The sequence below is a fragment of the Lissotriton helveticus genome, chromosome 1_1 (assembly GCF_964261635.1).
Source record: "Lissotriton helveticus chromosome 1_1, aLisHel1.1, whole genome shotgun sequence".
Taxonomy (NCBI): Eukaryota; Metazoa; Chordata; class Amphibia; order Caudata; family Salamandridae; genus Lissotriton; species Lissotriton helveticus.
This window is the reverse complement of record NC_136057.1, coordinates 1,391,026,193-1,391,045,917: the sequence shown is the minus strand read 5'-3', so window position 1 is coordinate 1,391,045,917 and position 19,725 is coordinate 1,391,026,193. Positions and strand designations below refer to the sequence as shown.

The 19,725-nt window shown below is 46.8% G+C and overlaps 1 protein-coding gene across 3 annotated transcripts in view; it reads right to left on the bottom strand.

Moving 5' to 3' along the window:
• Positions 1-19,725, bottom strand: part of MICALL1 (MICAL like 1) — a 363,438-nt gene that overhangs the window by 265,834 nt on the left and 77,879 nt on the right. For all 3 annotated transcript variants that reach the window (XM_078684158.1, XM_078684159.1, XM_078684160.1), the window contains 2 exons: positions 2,960-3,942; positions 2,010-2,073 (listed from right to left, as the gene is read on the bottom strand). In XM_078684158.1, the coding sequence (XP_078540284.1) occupies positions 2,010-2,073; positions 2,960-3,942 (1,047 nt within the window). The remainder of the gene's footprint in view (positions 1-2,009; positions 2,074-2,959; positions 3,943-19,725) is intronic.

Sequence of the window (19,725 nt, the reverse complement as noted above, 5' to 3'; positions counted from 1 at the left end):
AAGTTCAGACCCAACCATATGCAAATCAGTCTTCGCACCGTTTCTTATGGGGTACTCCAATTATCTGTGTCAGGGTGTTTTCATTCCTTAAAGAAGCTGTTTTTGCTAGGAAAACTATGGATGAATAGTACTGCCTATTTTAAAATGTTTGTATTCTGATTTTAGATATATACTGTACTTGATTAGTTCATATTCTATAGATGCACCATGCACTTTATATGCAGATAAGCGTATTGTTTTAAAGGTCTTATGTGCTGTAGTTTTACTTTGTTGAGCAGTCGCTATTATGCTTTATCGTTCCTGGACCATTTATCTATTTAAATTATGTTGAGGTTGATGGAGTTATTTGCTTTACAACCATTTAATTGCTCTTTGTTGCTTCTATCTTTTAAGGCCATATACCACCAAATAAAAAAAAGGAAAGAAAGAATGGTATAGAATGTTAGTATTCAGATTCAAAAACAGAAGTCATTAGGAAAGCTATATATAGCTACAAAGAACCATTGGTTTTAGTTTGGCATGATCAAGGGAATCTTTACATTGTCTTTGATCCTACAACAAAGAACAAGTTTTAATACTGGATAAAGGGGAAAGGACAGGGGGGGTAGAAAATGTCTACAAAGATTCTGATGGGTCAGTTGGCAAGTTGGAAGGTTCTGAATACAAAAACTGGTTTAAGAGAGGATGCATGCCCTAACGTATATAAACTTTTTAGTCTTTCTTTGGTAATTAGAAATGATGGGTCTGGAAACATGTTGCTGTGGTAACAGATGCAACAAACTCCGCAGACAGTGTTAAGAAGATGTCGTTTTATCTCAGGTTTAAAGCTTTAAACATAGAGCCATGTATTCCCTCAAAGAATACTGGTGCTAACTGCAAGGTGCAGTGCCTGCCTAATCAGAGGCACCTCTATTGTCCGTGTTGGAAAAGCTTTTGCTGTCTGTGACTCGTTTCTCACCCCCCCTGCCTACAGGTCTCAGGAGTGTGTTTATGTTCTCCACTTCTGTCCAGTGATACCTGCTGTATCTTGAGAACAAAGCTACTGAGATGAATATTCGCCACAAGGTAGTTGTCCCTACTTTGTCCCTTATCCTCGCAGCGAGCTTAAATTATCCAGGTGGGTGTAGGAGCGATGTCCCCAGTTGACTGAGCAGCTGCCTGGTTTCTTACCTTATGGGCGACAAGAGAATCAGGGAGCATTTGCCCTCTAATGTAGAGGGTCTTTGAGAGTCACCTTAAACGTACTCTCTACCCTAGGCGTAACTATCTTTCCTATAACAGGAGCTTTAAAGTTCTCCAAAGCGGTTTTGAGCATTTTCAGAAACTGAACTGTACATTCAGTCCTTGCGGTGGTTTCTATGAAGAAGTCATTTACCCCTTGAAAAGTGTGCATTGCCACCTTCTGATGACAAACCACCATCTGACAACTGCATCATCCCTAGCTCCTGTACCATGAACGACAATATTGCATGACTAGTTCAGGTATGTTTGTAGCATATTTAGCCTCTTCTATGAACACATGACATTAAGCTTGTAGGAATAATCCCCTGATGGAGGGCACAGCCCGAAATTAATTGGGCTCATCATTGAATGAACCAAGGAATTGAAAAGTTGCGATGTGAAAAAACATCACAACGATGAATAGGAAAATAAGAGAAAATAAATGAAGGTTTTGAACTACCATTGGATTACAGTTTGAATGTATAAAACTTTATTGAAGAGTGCAGGCTGGGGACGCTTTCCACCGGCAGAGGAAAATGCTTGTTCTTATTTGATAATTCGTTATTCATACTCAGGTGATTACACCAACCTACACCAAAAACACAAGTACACCAGTGAGTCCGTTGGTCTTACCACATTTGGAATCTTTCAAAGATTCACAGGCGTGTATACCCAGTCAGATATCTTAGTTAAAAACCTTTGCATCACCTGTGCTAAAAAAACAACCAGTAATCTTATCAGAAATCTCACACATCCCACAGTCATAAAATTAGAACAAACGTAAGTACCTCTCTGATGACATGGGCCTTGACCTTGGCTTCGGGACCGGTGGATCAGACTCCGGCTGAACTCCTTCATTGGGAGGTGAAAAGGCAAAATGTCAACACAAACTTTCTGCAATGTGCTAGCACACAATAAGACAGTAAAGTCTGGCAGCAGTGACACCACAGCAGAACATAAAAAAAGGCAGCAGATTTTAGGGACATGCAACTGACTGTAAAAAAGGAATCAGATTTGAGGGACCTGCACCTGACTGCAGAAGAAATGGTGGCAATAATTCCAACCCACAGAGTAACATGTGCATAACCAGCTATCTTAGAGGAACAGCACTGAAGGTAATTGCACCCCAATTAGATCACCAGTGGTGCAACAATATTTGATGTGGAAATAGGCCTAAAACTTTCAAAGGAATGAGAACCATGTAATTTGGTTTTCAGAAATTTCCTGTTGCATCCATTGGTTTGTAGTCTGGCAGGTCTCACTTGGGAAAACATGCAACTTTGCCCTTAATCCTTAAAATCCCATTCCTGTGAACCCTGGGCCTTGAGAGGTGTGGGCTTCGGAACTCAATCTTAAGGAGAAAGACTGGAGGTAATTGGGGAATACAGTGACCACCACAAAAAAACACTGGATACATTTGGAGTGCTGAGGCATTGTTGGGGGTAATGGCTGCTTCAAAGGACTCTGAACCAGAACATCATTTTATAGTGTAGCTACTTCAACTGCTAGGGAGGATTTTGGGGTCTTGTTTCCTCAGATGCTTTGTAACACAAGCAACCCAGGACACAGAGCAGTTTTGGGTGAGCTGTTACTCACAGGACACTGAAGGTCACATTACAAGCAGGATCAAGTGCTGAAATCTTGAACTTTGGATAAAGTTTGGGCCTACACCAGAACCTCTAGAGACCAGCACAACTAACTGCCTATGACTATGAAAGGCCCTCCACTATCTCCTTACCGTTCGTGACTTGTGTGGAGGCAGAGGGCATCGACTCAGTCGCAGCATCTCCAGGCTGAGTGGATCGTGGCTTTGGAACTGGAATGGTCTGAGGTGTTGCCACAGTACCCACGGGCCGCCTGGCAGCAGGAATGGGGCGGTTGTCTTGGTCTCCTGACCTGCAATGAGCCTCAAGCACTTGTGGCAGTTCAACATCGTATTTGCCACAGGATGAGGCACACACCGAATTCTCAGGGGTTGTCAGAGCAGGGATCTCTGTGTTATCACTACTCAGAGAGGCACCAACTGTCAAATTCTGAGGGCTGACAGGCAAGGTGACCTCTGCACTATCATTGCTTAGATGAGAGGTGCCACTCTGATTCTGAAAGCTTATAGGAATGCAAGGATCAGAACAATCAGTGCTCTGGGAAACGCCATTGTGGTGCTGAAGCTTCATGGGGAGGGAAGATCCTCCAGAATCGATTTTTGAAGAGATGGTGGCTGAATGTTCCTGAAGAGCAGCTGGCTTGATGGGGAGAGCTGGCTTAGAAGGAATTTGGGGGCGTGGCTTTGCTAGTCCTGTTTCATTGACATTCTGTGTCAGGTGTGGCACATCAGATACATCTGTAGGAGTGCTATGCTCCACTTCAAGTGCATTGTCATCCTGCTCTTTCAACTTCACCCACGCATTGGCGCTTAGTGCGGTTGCAGCAAGACTGGGAGCCTCATTGACATCACTCTTGCAGTCCATGCTGGCCCCTGGCGGTACAGGCATGCTTCCCGAGACTTCTTTGGGTGTGGCTACACAGTCCTCTTGGCCCTCCTTCCCTCGCTCATCACCACTGTCCTGTTCTCCACTAGTTGCACTATCATCCTGGTGACTGACAAGAACATTTGGAGGCATTGTACTGCCACGGCCTCGATGATGAGTGCAGACAAAAGTGCCATTTTCTGGCCCAGGCATGTAGGATCCCGGTAAGAGCGTGCCACAGCAGTCTTTGCACCTATGGGGCAAGAAAACAAAAGATGGGTTTCACAGTACAGCAGATTCACATAAGTGTAAATCCACCAAATACACAACAACAGAAAGTCGTTATCATGGGAACTTGAAAAATCTGCTAAATATAAAAATTGCATTCACGGTTCTGCCCACAGCCATGTGTCAAGCAACCAGATAAGCATCCTCTCACTTGCGCAACTAGAAGCATGACCCCCCCTCTGCTCCTAGGATAAGCAGTCTCTTGGTAATGTAAGCTGTCAGCCCGGCATCTGAAGAATGGCTAGGCAGTGTGTCCCACTTTCTTAGTAGTCGTAAATTCAGTGGCATAACGCACTCATTCGGTTACCTTTAGCTCAGCCGAAGATCTAACCTTCTCCATCTTAAGAACTGCCAATGCTGTGACATACAGAGAATCTGCACAATTGTTCATTCATAACTTTACAGTGAAGGGAAGCACTTCCCAGGCAGCCTACCCCATGCCCTTACCTGTAACATCGAAGGGCAGCGAACTACCTCTCGCCCCAAGCTGCTGCAAAACCAGAGGAGTAATATTCCTTCTGTCACCTTTAGCCCTGCTGGTTAAAACTTCCCTCACCCTACCTGAAACACAGCTTATGGTTTATCATATGCCACTCACGCACCTCTCTATTTGAACGAATGTTTCCCCTTCTTATCTCAAGCAACAATGCCAAGAGACTAACGGCAACATTCGGTCACACCGTGAGAGCGCTCAAAAGTGTCCCTTTACAAGTAGTTGGTTACCCCGCCCCATAACAAGACAGGATTCCTCAACCCTGACTTTCTGTACTTCTTCAGTACACACGGCTTTTGCTATTTTTACCACAGATTGCCCTGACATTTAAATACCTCGCTGCAAAACAAGGGGACTTCTTTAGAAAACAAAACGTCTGCTAGCATCATTGTGGAATAAAATTCTCCGAACAAGACAATGAAGTGTTCAAAAGTAACTGTGATTATAACTAATCAAATACAGGTGATACTCCTGGCTTTTGCGTTTGACATAAAAACAGAGTCGCTTTCGTGGTTACAAAGTGTCCTCATCTGGAATGGCCAGGTTTGAACTGGACGAGAGGCAGTGGGGTTTCATGGCTTGTAGACGGCTCACACCGAGCAGGACATAAGAGCCTCCACATTCTTGGGGAGTTGTTTTAAGGCCCTTAAGAATTACAATTAAGCCTTCCGAAGACCAAGATAAAAAAGTAACCTCCTTTCTGTAACAATATTTCTGGAGAATACATGATCTTCTTGGAGATTCTTCACCATGTGAATTATCTAGCCATTCCTCAGACTGGTCTAGAAAAGCTTTCTTCAGCCATGGCTCTCCAATGCCGCATGGTGAGCAACATGTGGCTTAAGCTGCAACTGCACCTCTGTATATGAATTCACCATGAATACATTCTGTGCAACCAGGAACCCAGACAAACAGAGAGGAACAAAGAGAACAATGACACCCTGACGGGAGGGAGGAAGGCAGAGAGGAGTATGTGGTTAGATTATGAATCCACCATAAGATTTGTTACCGAAGGTAAGTACCGTTTATTCTCATAGTTCTATCTCCCACAGATTCCTCACCTTGTGAGTGAATCCCAAAACAGTTTCTCTCTGGGAACTGAGATGAAGTAGTGCTTCTTAACCAAGCAAGTCATGCAGCACAGCTCGACATAGTACCTGCCATAGCTTGGCTGAGACATGAGGAGCTGATGCCGGCAATCAGGATGCTTCAATAGAGCTGTGTAGGCAGCCATGGGTATGAATGCCTTAGAGAGGGTCTTTCACGGCTAAGGGATAGCAGCTATCGATAGAGAGGATGAATTAGCATGCAGTGGGATATTTGGTCACCGCCTTGCCCTGCTTAGATCCAACAAACCCAAGAAGAGCTGATCATCCACACTGTCCCTACGAGTGTGGTCTTTGTAGTGAGACATCCTAGGCTCAAAGGTCCAATCAATAAAGGTTATGGAGGATGGAAGCACGATTGAAGAGAAATAGACTGAGGGATAGATGTAAGAGCATTCCATTTTGCAAGTCGCGGTGTTTTGCGACTCGCGACTCACAAAATGGAATTTACAACAGTGTCTCAGACAAGGTTTGCGATTCCTAATGGGTCGCTTAAGTCCTACCTCATTAATATTAATGAGGTAGGTAGGGCACAATTTAAACAGGGATGGTGGCCTGCTGGGGATAGCAGACCGCCATGTCTGTGTTTGCTTTTTAAATAAAGCAAAAAAAAATTCAAATGCAGCATGATGCACTTAAAAGAGAAAATGAAAGATTTTTTTAAGGACAGGCAATTGTCCATGTGTAGGAAGCTGGCTCTGTATTTACTATACCAAAATGAGGTATAGTGTGCACCGAGTACAGTGGAACACCAAACGTAGGCAGAGGCAAAAGTATTTGTGGTCGTGTGGGCGAGCAGTAAGGCTTTATCAGAGGGCAGTGTTAAGCATTTGTTGTACACACTAAGGCAGGAAATTATATCACACACTCAAAGACTTATCTCAGAACAATTTGTTTGTATGCAAAATGTATTTATTTATATTTATTTTCTAGAACCAAGCAAGCCTGGTACAGGTAAGTGTAAATGGTACTTTTCAAGGCAGGTTGAACAATACAAGCAAGCTGAATGAAAATGTCTTTGTTACAGGTTTCTAAATCTTACCAATACAGTGGAAATTACAGTTAGATTACTTTTGATTACTTTATAGATTACTTTTTCTACTCAGTGTGATATGCCTAGATATCACACTGGGACATTTCCTAGAGAAAAGGTAAGTAAAGCAAATTTTATATATTTGCAGTTTTTCAAGTTCTCATACAAAACCAACTCCACAATTTTCAAGACATGAAAAGCAGTCAATGCAATCCTATGGAAGGAAATCGAGTTATCGGTTTACAGGTAAGTAGAAGTTTGTGGGAGTTGGTGTCCTGGGGTTAAAAACAGGGTTCCCCTAGGATCAAGGATACACTATCAAAGCACCCTCGGCTTCACTAGGGCAGCCGGGTGCTGAGTGCTGAGTGCTGAGGCACAATGTTATCCAATGGGGGATAGGGGCCTCTGGTTTGTGGCAGCTCACGGGCAGGCCACAAGGTTGTGGGAGCAAAGCTTCTAGTGTTGGGCTCAGGGCAAAGGGGATCAGAGTTAGCACACAAGGTGCACCCGCAGCAGTGCAGGAGCAGCTTGATGCACGGTGCTGTTTTGGCGTCAGGTGCCCTGTTTTCAATGAGTTGCTGGTTTTGGATTTTGGCTGCATGCTCGGTCCAGGAAGACTTCCGGGAGGAACCAACAGCTGGGCAGGTAAGTTGGAGGGCTCGGGAAGTAGGTGCACCTCGGGTTCTCTTCTCCAGGTCTTTTGAGGTTGGATTTCACCTCACCAGCCCACTCACGGTTGGGGGGTCTGCGTGCAGGGGGGGATCTCCGTGTAGAGGCTGCAGGCGATGTCAGGGAATCCTGGAGGGGTCAACCCACGTTGGACCCAGACTCTGGAGCGCTGAGGGACCTCGCTAGGACCGGTGAGTCACTCGAACTCGGGCCATAGACGGCGGGTGCAGTGGTGGTTCCAGACATCAGGTTTCTTTGTACTCAGCAAGCTCAGAGTCTGCTCACAGGAGATTCGGTCTTTTTTTAAGGCAGTCGGTCCTCCCACGCTTCTGGAGGTCGCTAGCTGCAGGACACTGTGACTTTTGGCGCAGGAACTCTGGAAACTGAAGACGGGCTGGTAGGGCTGGGGCCAAGTCAGTTCTTCCGTGCAATCTCCTTTGTTGGGCGTCTTCTTTCGTCCTTCTTCTTTGTGGGTTGCGGGAATCTGTCTTCTTGGTTCAGGGCTGCCCCCTAAATACTGTATTTAGGGGGCATTTTACGGTTCTCGAGGTCAGTAGCCAATGGGCAGCTGACCTTAGGGTGACTACACCCTTGGTGTGCTCACTCTACCTAGGGGGTGGGCACAATCCCTAATCCTAATTGGGGGGAGCCTGCCATCTGCAAGATGGCAGGCACTGAAGAGTGGGCTTCACCTTGCCTCCCCCACCTGAGGGGTGGGGTTGGCAGAGATGGGCACACCTTCTGCGCTGGCTAATTTTTCCCACATGTCTTCCCGCCGAAAAGGAAGGGAGACAGGAAGGGGGCCTGCTCCTGATAGCAGGAGAGACTGGTGGTTGCATTACAAAGGCAGCAAGGCCTTTGAAGCACCCCTGCCACAGATAGCTCTTTTCTGGCCTGGGGGAGGTGTGAACACCTCCATTCAGGAAAGGCTTCGTTTCTGACTCAGGGAGCGAAGGCTCCTACTCTAGGGGTCCAGAAACATGTCTCGTGGTGGCAGGCTGGTGTCAGGGAACCCATCAGAGGCTGGCCGTTTTTCAGGAGGCATCTCCAAGATGCCCTCTGAGACAAAAAATGTCATTAAATCCCACATTGGCATCAGTGTGGATTTAATGTGCTGAGAAGTTTGATACCAGACTTCCCAGCTTTCAGTAAAGCCATTATGGTGCCATGGAGTTCCTAATGACAAACTCCCAGCACCATATACTCTTAATGGTATTACTGCACTTACAATGTCTAAGAATTGGTCTAGACACTGTAGGGGTACAGGGCTCATGCACCTGTATCTTCACCACTAGTATAGTGCACCCAGCTAGAGTAGTGGCTGACCTATGCCAGGGCAGTGGGTTGTAGACATGGCACACAGGGGTGTGTGCCATGTCAAGACTTCACTTTTTCTGCACCAACACACACAGCCTGCAATGGCGGTGTGTGTATGTAAAGGTACAGGACCTCTAAGGGTGGCACAATAAGTGCTGCAGCCCTTAGAGCAGGGGTCTCCCACCCGTCGATCGCGAGCTACTGGTAGCTCGCCGAGGTCCTATGAGTAGCTCGCTCCAGCATCCTAGTTTTGTAGCCCATTTTGGTCATTTTACGTTTTCGGCTTTTTTTTAATAGCCGTTGCCTGCCCTCACCAAAATCAGCTGCTCTAATAGGCTGAAATGAAGTGAGCTGAAGAGTATGACGTAGTTTGTAATCTGTGTGATCTCTGCCTCACCTGCCTTTCGCAGTCTGTCACCGCGCTTTCAACCTGCGCAACGTGTGCTGGAAGGGACCGGAAAGTTTGGTAGCGTGTAAGTGGCCTACCTTTTCAAGTCCAGCACCACGTCTCTGATTTGCGTGCGGAGGAGCAGATCAATTGGTAAGTCCTGGCCTCAAAAAGTTGCGGTGTCTTAGTTTGTTAGTTGCGAGTAGGGGCGGCTGGAGGGGCAGCAAGGGAAAAAACAACAAGAGCAATCTGCCTGGACTGAAAGGTTAATTTTCCCTGTTTGATGTCTCCTACCCGTGATTCTTACACTCATAATAAAGTCTGTTAAAATTCAGACCGAGCAACAGAAATTTACATTTTCTTATTTGAGGAGACAATTATGCATTGGTTCGAGGCAGCTTCTTGTGGTGTGAATGCTGGTGCCTAGAGACAGCTGGAGCTCGGCTGGGTTTACGTTACCGAATACCTCGGATGACTAAAAACCGGCTGGATTTCTCCATCAGCAGGGGACAGAAGGAATATGCTACTTACCAGTATGCATCTGTTCTTGGCATAGAGGGCTGCAGAGTGGTACATTTATGAATAGATCGCCATCTGGTGTTGGGCTCGGATGATTGCACTTTGTTTTTCTTCTGGAGAAGTCTTTGTCGTCATAGGTGACTCCTCCTCTCGGTGTTAGTGCGCATGGGCATCGGCTCCATCCTTAGATTGTTTTGCCATAGTAGGGTTAGATGGAGTAGTGTAGTATAGTACATAAAGATATGCCCATGTAAATGTATCTAAATAAGATAATGTTGGGACAGACACAGGTTTCCGGGGAGGCAGGGAGGGCATGTACCACTCTGCAGCCCTCTATGCCAAGAACAGATGCATACTGGTAAGTAGCATATTCCGTTCGAGGCATATGGGCTGCAGATGGTACATTTATGAATAGATTGTACAGCAGTTACCTCCCTAGCGGTGGTCACCAGTGTCTGTCGCAACTGTCTGAAATAGAGTTTTTAATACAGCTTGGCCCACTCTGGCTTGTTGTGCAGCCTGTACATCAACACAGTAGTGCTTTGTGAATGTATGTGGTGTAGACCAAGTTGCTGCTCTACATATGTCATCTAGGGGAATGTTCCCTAAGAATGCCATAGATGCTCCTAGTTTTCTTGTGGAATGAGCTCTAGGAGGAACAGTTAATGTTCTCTTTGCTTTAATGTAACATATTTGTATACATCTTACAATCCATCTTGCGATGCCTGCTTTAGAGATAGGATTGCCCTTATGTGTTGGGGAAAATGCTACAAATAGTTGTTTAGTTTTCCTAAAGTCTTGTGTTCTTTCTATGTAGTACAAAATGGCTCTTTTAACATCTAGTGTATGTAGAGCCCTTTCTGTCACCGTCTGTGGCTTTGGAAAGAAGACTGGTAATTCCACTGGCTGATTGATGTGGAATGCTGAAATTACCTTAGGCAAGAACTTTGGGTTTGTTCTAAGAACCACTTTATTCTGGTGTAACTGTAGGAATGGTTCTTGTATTGTTAATGCCTGTAATTCGCTTACTCTTCTGAGTGAGGTAATAGCTATAAGGAATGCCACCTTCCATGTAAGGAATTGTATTTCGCACCTATGCATAGGTTCGAAGGGTGGCCCCATTAGTCTGGTGAGTACTACGTTGAGGTTCCAGACTGGGGAAGGTGGTAATCTTGGTGGAATGACTCTTTTAAGACCTTCCATGAATGCTTTTATCGCTGGTACTCTGAACAGTGATGTGCGCTGCCTGTTTTGCAGGTATGCTGCTATAGCTGCTAGATGTACTCTGATAGATGTGTACGCTAGATTACATTGCTGTAAGTGTAATAAGTAGCAAATAATCTCCCTTGTTGATACGTCTAGAGGGTTGATATTGTTATTAGTACAGTGTATAGCAAACCTCTTCCACTTAGCTGCATAGCATGCTCTGGTGGTTGGACGTCTCGCTTGTTTAATTATTTCCATGCAATTTGGGGGGAGATCTAAGTACCCAAATTCTAGGATTTCAGGAGCCAGATCGCTAAGTTCAACTGAGTTGGATCTGGGTGCATTATTTCTCCATGGTTCTGTGTAAGGTGCATGGGTAGAATTCGTAGCTTTTGATGTGGCACTTGTGAGAGTTGCAAGAGCGTGGTGAACCACGGCTGTCTTGCCCACGTGGGTGCTACTAGTATCATGGTCATTGAATGTTGTTGCAGTTTCCTGACCACTAATGGGATTAGTGGGAGAGGGGGAAAAGCGTATGCAAATTTGTTGGACCAATTTATCCATAACGCATTGCCCTGCGACAGGTGATGTGGGTACCTGGACGCGAAGCTTTGGCATTTTGCGTTCTGATGAGTGGCAAATAGGTCTATCTCTGGTTTTCCCCATCTTTGGAAGAATGGCTGCAGTATTTGTTGGTGCAGTTCCCATTCGTGTATTTGTTCCGACTGTCTGCTTAAGATGTCTGCTATCTGGTTTTGAACTCCTGGTAGGTGTTCGGCTAACAGATAGATGTTTTGAGGAATGGCCCATCTCCAAATTTCCTGCGCTAGTCTGGATAATTGGAGAGAGTGCGTCCCCCCCTGTTTTTGAATATAATACATTGCTGTCATGTTGTCTGTTCTGATCAGGACTGCTTTGTGGATAACATGTATTTGAAAGGCTTTCAATGCTAGAAACACTGCCAGTAGTTCTAGGTAGTTGATGTGTAGTGTTCTTTCCTGCACACTCCACCTTCCTTGTACTGTGTACTTGTCCATATGTGCTCCCCATCCGGTGAGCGATGCGTCTGCTGTTATTGTCACCTGTGGAATTGGCTCTAGGAACGACCGCCCCTTGGTAATGTTTGTTCTGTTCCACCACTTCAGAGAGCGGTGTGTGCGGTCGTCTACCAACACCAGATCCGTAATCTGCCCTTGAGCCTGATTCCACTGTGTCGCTAAGCCTTCTTGTAGCGGACGCATTTGTAGTTTTGCATATGGTATTAGCAGTATGCAGGATGACATCATGCCTAATAGCTGCATGAACACTCTTGCTGTTAGTGAGTGTTGTGGCTGAAATCTCTGAATGATTGTAAGCATTGCTTGGACCCTGACTGGGTTGGGGTACACTTTGGCTTTTTCTGTGTCTATAGTAGCCCCCAGATATTGTTGAACCTTGTTTGGTTGTAGGTGTGACTTTGTGTAGTTCACCGTGAACCCTAGCTGGTGTAGTAGCTGAATTGTCTTTTGTGTGTGTTGCAGACACTCCTCTTGCGACCTGGCTTTTATTAGCCAGTCGTCCAAGTATGGGAAGACATGAATTTGTTGTCTTCTTAGGTGAGCTGCTACCACTGCCAGGCATTTTGTGAACACCCTTGGTGCCGTCGTGACACCAAATGGAAGGACTTTGAACTGATAATGTTGTCCTTCTACCACAAACCTGAGGTATTTCCTGTGGGCTTTGTGAATAGGGATATGAAAGTAAGCGTCTTTTAGATCCAGTGTAGAAAGAAAGTCCCCTTTCTTCAGTAAAGGAAGTACTTGTTGGAGCGTGACCATGTGGAAATGTTCCGAATTTATGTATGCGTTGAGAGGTCTTAGGTCCAGTATTGGCCTTAGAGACCCGTCCTTTTTGGGGATTAGGAAGTATAGGGAGTATACTCCTGTTCCCTGTTGGTGCTGTGGAACCTTCTCTATGGCATGCTTTCCTAGCAGTGATATTACTTCCTGTTTTAATAGTGTCAGGTGATCTTGTTTCATTGGACGCTGTTTGGGGGGGATGTTTGGTGGGGTAGCTGTGAGTTCTAGGCAATAACCATGTTGGATAATTTGTCTTACCCACTTGTCTGATGTGATGTTTTCCCAGACAGGTAGGAACTGTGATAGGCGTCCCCCTACCGGTGTTATATGGTCTGGGGGAAGCTCTATGAAGTCACTGTTTTGGGGTTGGAGAGTTGCGGTTGTTGTTGTTTCCACGACCTCTACCCTTGTTGTTGTTACCCCTGTATCCACCTCTAGAATTACCTCTGGGTGATGTAGGTGTAAAAGAGGTTTGCTGTTGGTTTGTGCCTGTACTTTTGGATCCTCCTCTATAGGTGGATCTACGAAAGGAACCTCTTTGTGTCGGCTGTTGCAATGCTCCCATTGATTTAGCCGTTTCTGTATCCTTTTTCATCTTTTCTAGGGCCTCATCTGTCCATGTGCCGAAAAGTGTTTTCCCATCAAAAGGTTGGTTCAGTAACGATGTTTGTACCTCTTGTTTGAACCCTGATACTCTGAGCCATGCATGTCTCCTTAACATGATGCTTGTGTTTGTCGACCTTGCCGCAGTTTCTGCCGCGTCTAGGGCGCACTTTATTGAAGTGTTAGTAATTAACTTCCCTTCTTGTATAAGTTGATCTGCTTTCTTTTGATGTTCTTTAGGGAGATGTTTGATGAGTGTTTCTAACTCATCATAATGCGCTCTGTCATACCTTGCAAGTAGTGCTTGCGTATTAGCTATGCGCCAACTGTTTGCCGCTTGAGATGCTACTCTCTTGCCAGAGGCATCTATTAGTTTGGACTCTTTGTCAGGAGGTGGAGCTTCTCCTGTAGATAAAGAGTTTGCTCTCTTGCGAGCGTTTGTGACCACTAGTGAGTCTAGAGGAATTTGTCCCTTAATGTATATTGGGTCTTTTGGAGCTGCCCTATATTTTTTATCAATTCTTGGGTTCAATACCCTAGCCCTCACTGGGTCTTTGAATATCTCTGATGTATGACTGAGAAGGCCCTTTAGCATTGGTAGTGTTCCTGATGTTCTTTGTGCAGTAGGTAGTGTTTCTAATAAGAAGTCCTGTACTAGAGGTTCTGTATGTAGGTCTACCTTATGAAATGTTGCTGCTCTAGTAATGAGTTGTGCAAACCCAGTATTGTCATCAGGAGGTGAAGGTTTTGAGGGATATGACTCAAGGTCGGTATCATTACCTGATCCCACAATATACTCCTCCCATGGGTCTGCCTCCTCTGGGATTGTGTCCTCATCATCCCCAGGGTGTCCCCCCTCCCCTGTGTCACTCTCTCCATCTGTTGTAGGTGTAGATGGACGTGTGGGAGGGATATCTGGCCTATTGTGAGGAAGAGGTGAAGATGGTGTGTGAGGTTTGGGAGAAGGGGGAGGAGTTGTATTCGTCCCCATTGTTCTCTTCTTTGGATGAGCCTTGTCGTCCAAATGTTCATGTTTCCTCTTTTTAGGTAGTTCTGTGGCTACCTTGCCAGTCTTTGGGTCAATAAACAAAGTCTTTTGTTTAGGATCCGTTCCGTGTTCCTGTGTCGGTACCGCAGTTTTCGGTTCCGAAAGGTGTTTTTTCTTTGAACTGTCCATTTGTATTTTCGGTGCCGAAGTTTTGTTCGGATCCGACTTCTTCGGTATCGAAGATGTCCCCGGTGTCGGGGGTGTTTTCGGCGCCGAAGCGTGCTTCGGTGTCGACATGGACTGCTTCGACTTCGAGCTTTCCTTGACCTGGTGCTTCGGTGTCGATGTGGTCGGTTTATCGGAACCGGAACCACTATGATGTGGGACCGAGTGTTTCGGTTTCTGTTTCGTTGCCGGGCTCGAAGGCGGGGCGTTGGAAACTTTTTTCGGTTGTCTGACCGGGCTCGAGGGCGGGGTCGACACCGTGCGGGGTCTGTTTTTCGGTAAAGGGACGTCGTCACTCACGGTTTGTTGGACGTCGATTTCCTCGACGTCGGACTCGTCCGCTTCTGACCCCGCCTCGTCGGCCTCTTCTTCTTCCTCTTCTGGGTGCTGGTCCTCGAACAGCTCCGGGATTGCTTGTGACTGCATTCTCGATACCTCGTGTCTTCGGGCTCGACGGTTTCTAATCGTCGATTTTGACGAGAACGCTGCACAGGCCTCACAGTCCCTGGATTCGTGTTCAGGGGACAAGCAGAGGTTGCACACCTCGTGTAGGTCCTTGTGTGGGAACTTAGCACCACACGTTGGACATTTTTTGAATGGAGTCCTTTCCATGGACCCCGGGCTGGACTACGTCGAGTTTCTCGTAGTCGTCGTCCTTCGAACCGCGTCGGTATGGAGTGAAGTCGCGTTCGATAACGATACCGTCGATTTGGAAAGGAATACGCGCCGGTTATAACCTTCTTTGTTGAAGTCGGTCCGGAGCGCTTCGATCCTCATCCGAACCCGATGGCGGAAAAAAACAATCTAAGGATGGAGCCGATGCCCATGCGCACTAACACCGAGAGGAGGAGTCACCTATGACGACAAAGACTTCTCCAGAAGAAAAACAAAGTGCAATCATCCGAGCCCAACACCAGATGGCGATCTATTCATAAATGTACCATCTGCAGCCCATATGCCTCGAACATAGCATAAATGGAAAAGTATTGGAAGAGTAACTTCAGCTCAGCTCTTAGCGGTGAACTAAGGTGCAGGTTCAGTGCTTCATTAAGAGTACTGCAGACAGCTGTCTTACAGCTCTGCTACAATATTCCACGAGGGATGTATTTGGTTCAATACCTACATGCCCCCGAGAGGTTATCAGAGATGCCAGTTCAAATGCAAACGTTATATAGAGCGGGAGGAGTGAGGTGCGCCAGGGTCGGACCAACACCCGGGAACACAAAGGTATGGAGAGGTACAAATCCAGATAAGATGTATCTGATTGTTGCAATGCCATCAGCAACAGGTCCAAGGTGTCTCTGACTAGGCCGTTCAGTGTACCAAAAGCCGTCAAATAGTATGGAACTAATTCCAGTGAGCAGCGCAGTGCTTTATGAAAAACATTTATATTGGAGAAAGAGGTGATTATGGTGCGTGGAATCCAGTTAAGAAAAGGTTACATATATCAAGTTGTGATGGGCCCTGGGAGCGAGAACATGTACTCAGTAGCACACCATATATTGTATTATGTGTTTATATTACTTCTAATCACAGATGGGTGTGACAGCGTTGCCCTTTTGCGGTCAAGGAGTGATCAGTTGTCCATGGTGCTGCCTGCACTGATTGTTGGATACCACAGTCCTAGCTAGGCTGAGAGCTCTTATGTGAGATGTTTCGCATTCTGGTGTCATATTTCAGTAACTTTATTTGAAAGGTTCTAATCCAGGATGTGTCAGAGTAAAGAGAAAAGGTACTATTCAGCCGGTTAGCAGGCAGTACTGTGACGACTATGGCTTCCGTGCTTGGTTGCATTGCGAGGGTGTCAAGGGGGGGTCACTTGTAAAATGCGCTAGCTGGTTGGCCTTTAGTAGCTCACAATGATTTTCGCTGATCAGAAGTAGCTCTCACTACAGAAAAGGTTGGAGACCCCTGCCTTAGAGGCTTTCCCTTGGTACCCATGGTACCTTTTACAAGGGACTGACATGTGGCCAGAGAGGTGCCAATTAGGGGTACAATGTACAGTTTTGAAAAAGAACACAGGCCCTGGGAACCTGATTGGTAGGGACCCAGGGGACACAGAGTCAAAGTGCATCAGTGGTCTGGCAAAACGTGTGTGTGTGTGTGGGGGGGGGGGTTACTGCAACAGAAACCCAGCTTCCTACATCATGGGACCACTACCTGCTCTTAAAAAATATTTTTGCATACATTCACAAAGGGGAAGGGCTCTCCTGGGGAATCCTTCCTATTTGTGACTAGCTTACCACCTACTTGAAGTAGGTGGTAACAGCAATTGTTTTGCAACTAAATTTGTGGTTGCAAAACAATCGCACATACCAGTATGACTTGCTATTAGGAAGAGATGCCCTTGGCACGCCACTTCCTAATAGCGACTTGCAAACCCTATTTTGCATGTCGGTAATAGGTTACAGACTCGCAAAACCGAGCAGGCTTCGGTCGGACCAGGTATTGATGTGGTCGATTTAACATACTTCTACCCACGGCCAGCTATGATATGTCCTGATCAAATCCCCGGGGCCACTTTTCACGACATCGTTGAGAGCCAATGGCATCCTGCAATACCTCTGCTCCAGCGGCATGCCGCGTGGCCGAGGCCGAGTTGGGGCCCCAGGGGGTACTGCCTTGCTGATTCTTTTGGGGAGGTTCGGGGGGATTTAAAAACTGACGGAGTCTCCCACTCACCCCTAAAATCGACAGGTTCACCCACCGCAACAGGGAAGCAGGTAGCCTTAACGGCTATCCGGGAACTAGGCGCGGGGCAGGTCCCTACTGAAGTTGCTATCGTTCAACCCACCTTGGCAGAGGTCGAGTTGGTCGGCACTGCCATGTCCAGTAGCGCTCCAGCTGTGACGGACCCACTCATTAGGGTTTTCAGCTGGAACGTGGCTGGACTGGTTAGGAAGTTGGCCTTGCCTGACTGGAATGCTCTTGTGGAGGAATACTCCATTTGCGTGTTCCAGGAGACCTGGAGTAGGGAGCCCCTGCACAAGGCGGGTTATTCATCCCATTTTACACCTGCTGTTTACTCGGAATTGGGCAGGGGGCGCCCCTCGGGAGGCCTCCTTATATGGGTATCTCCCTCCCTTAATTGCAGGGTAGAGGAGCATCCAACCAACTGTCCGGATCTCCTTAATATTACTTTAAAAAAATTCCAGGGGTCGAGTCATTCTTAACATTTTTAATATCTACGCGCGGGGCATAAAAGGAGGCAGACAATCGCCCACTATAGCTCTCCTAGAGGGCCTGCTTAGATCGTCCCCGTACAAGCTATGTACCCTGGTCGCGGGTGACTTCAACTGCACCTTTGAGCCTCTTGGCTCAGAAATCACCCAAGACCAGGAGGAGGATGACTACAGGAGGGGGATACCGGCTCTAGAGCTTAGCCCAATTAAGAGATGGACCGAGGTGGCACTCCAGGTCAACTCGCTCACCATGGAGTTTGACCTGAGGGCCCTCAATGGAAGGACTAGATCTGATAAAGAGGGAGCCCATACGTATAATAGACCCAATCATACGTCAAGAATTGACTACATCCTGCTTGACGTCCACCTATGGAGCTCGGTGGAGGATATGGAAATCATACCCTCCGTGGAGAGCGATCACAACTTGCTCTCCCTTGCCTTGTCTCCTGGGTGGTTTGATAATATAGGGGGTTCACCTACATGCGCTATTGCTCCCGGTGAATCAGTTGTCTCGAACTGTGGTAGACGGCTGAAGTGGGCTAAGCTCACGCTCTCGGTTGAGAAGATGTCCACCATATCCAGGCTCTTAACCACAGCTTCAGACAATTTGGACTCACTTGAGGGTGGGCCGGTGGAGCTGCACGACCGGTTTTGTAGTCTAACCCAGGCCATAAGCAATCTGTTTATTGTCCCATTCAGTCACAATGGTGGGAAGATATGTCCACGTAAAAGACAGGGTTGGTATAACCACAAGTGCAGGGCAACCAAAACACTGCTCGTGGAAGCAGTAAAATCTAAGTGCCAATCAAGGACTAGGGAGGCTAGAAGACTGTACTCACAATGTCTGAAACTTGCCAAAAAGGAATGGGAGGATAACTTTTGGCAAGATCTCCTGGCTGCAAGTAGGGGGAGAGATGCTAAAGGCTTTTGGGACTTGGTAGGCAGTAGGAACCGCCCTGATGATACCTTGAGGACTTGCACTATCCCAGCACAGATGTGGTTTAACCACTTTAAGGCCCTTTATTCAACTGTAGAAGGGTCACTTGATGACCCATTTTTCCCTTCCCCCATTTGTTCTGGATAGAGCCACTGACCCCTTTACTGTACGGGAGGTTACGAATTTGATCAAATCTCTGATACCATTGAAGGCAGCTGGTCCTGATGGGTTGCCAGGGGATCTTCTCCGAACCTATCCGGATGAATGGGGCACACTGATCTCTGCTATTCTGAATGCTATTCTAGACGGAGGCCGTGTCCCGGAGTCCTGGAAAGGGGCAGAGGTAGTCCCGATTTTTAAAAAAGGCTGTCGGGACCAACCGGGGAACTATAGGCCAATAAGCCTCATTGACTCTACTCAGAAGGTGGCGGGAAAGGCAATTTTGGGGCGGATTCTTCACTGGGTGGATGAAAACCATATATTGTCCGACCTGCAGGCGGGTTTTCGTTCCGGTACAGGAACTATTGAGCAAGTGTTTAGATTATTGCTTCTACACTGGAAGGTGGTGGAACTGGGCAAGGGCAGTCTTTACTTGGCCTTTATAGACCTGAAGACTGCCTTTGACCTAGTTCCCAGGGAGGAACTCTGGAGGGTTTTGCAGGGTCTTGGGCTGCCCCCTTACATCTTACTGCTCCTCATCAAACTACATAATGACAACTATGCCCAGGTGCGATGGGGCCAGAATGGGGAAAAGACCGATAGGATCCCGGTTAATAGGGGTGTCCAACAGGGTTGCGTATTAGCTCCCACACTATTTTCCCTGTATGTGAATGGGGTGGTAGAGCACCTGCTTGAAGATGCAGCAGACGCCCCCTCCCTGGGGGGCGTGAGGATTCCAACCCTGTTGTTTGCGGACGACACCCTCCTCAACTCAAAAACTCCACAGGGCCTCCAGAAGCTTTTAAACCGCTTTCAGGACTTTTTCTCAAAAAGAGGGTTGGTCATAAACGTGGAAAAAACCAAATATTTGATTATGCACCCTCCACGCAAGCTTGGTCGCCCTCCAGTACTTAACTCCGTTCCCCTTGAGAGAGTCTCAGAATTTGATTACCTAGGGATCCGTATGAGTGATGTCATGAGCTGGTCACCCCACATTAACAAAATGACCCTTAGTCACAAAAGGGTGGGGGGAGCATTGTTGAGCGAGTACCGCAATTCTTCTAAGCAATGTGTAGCTCCTGTAA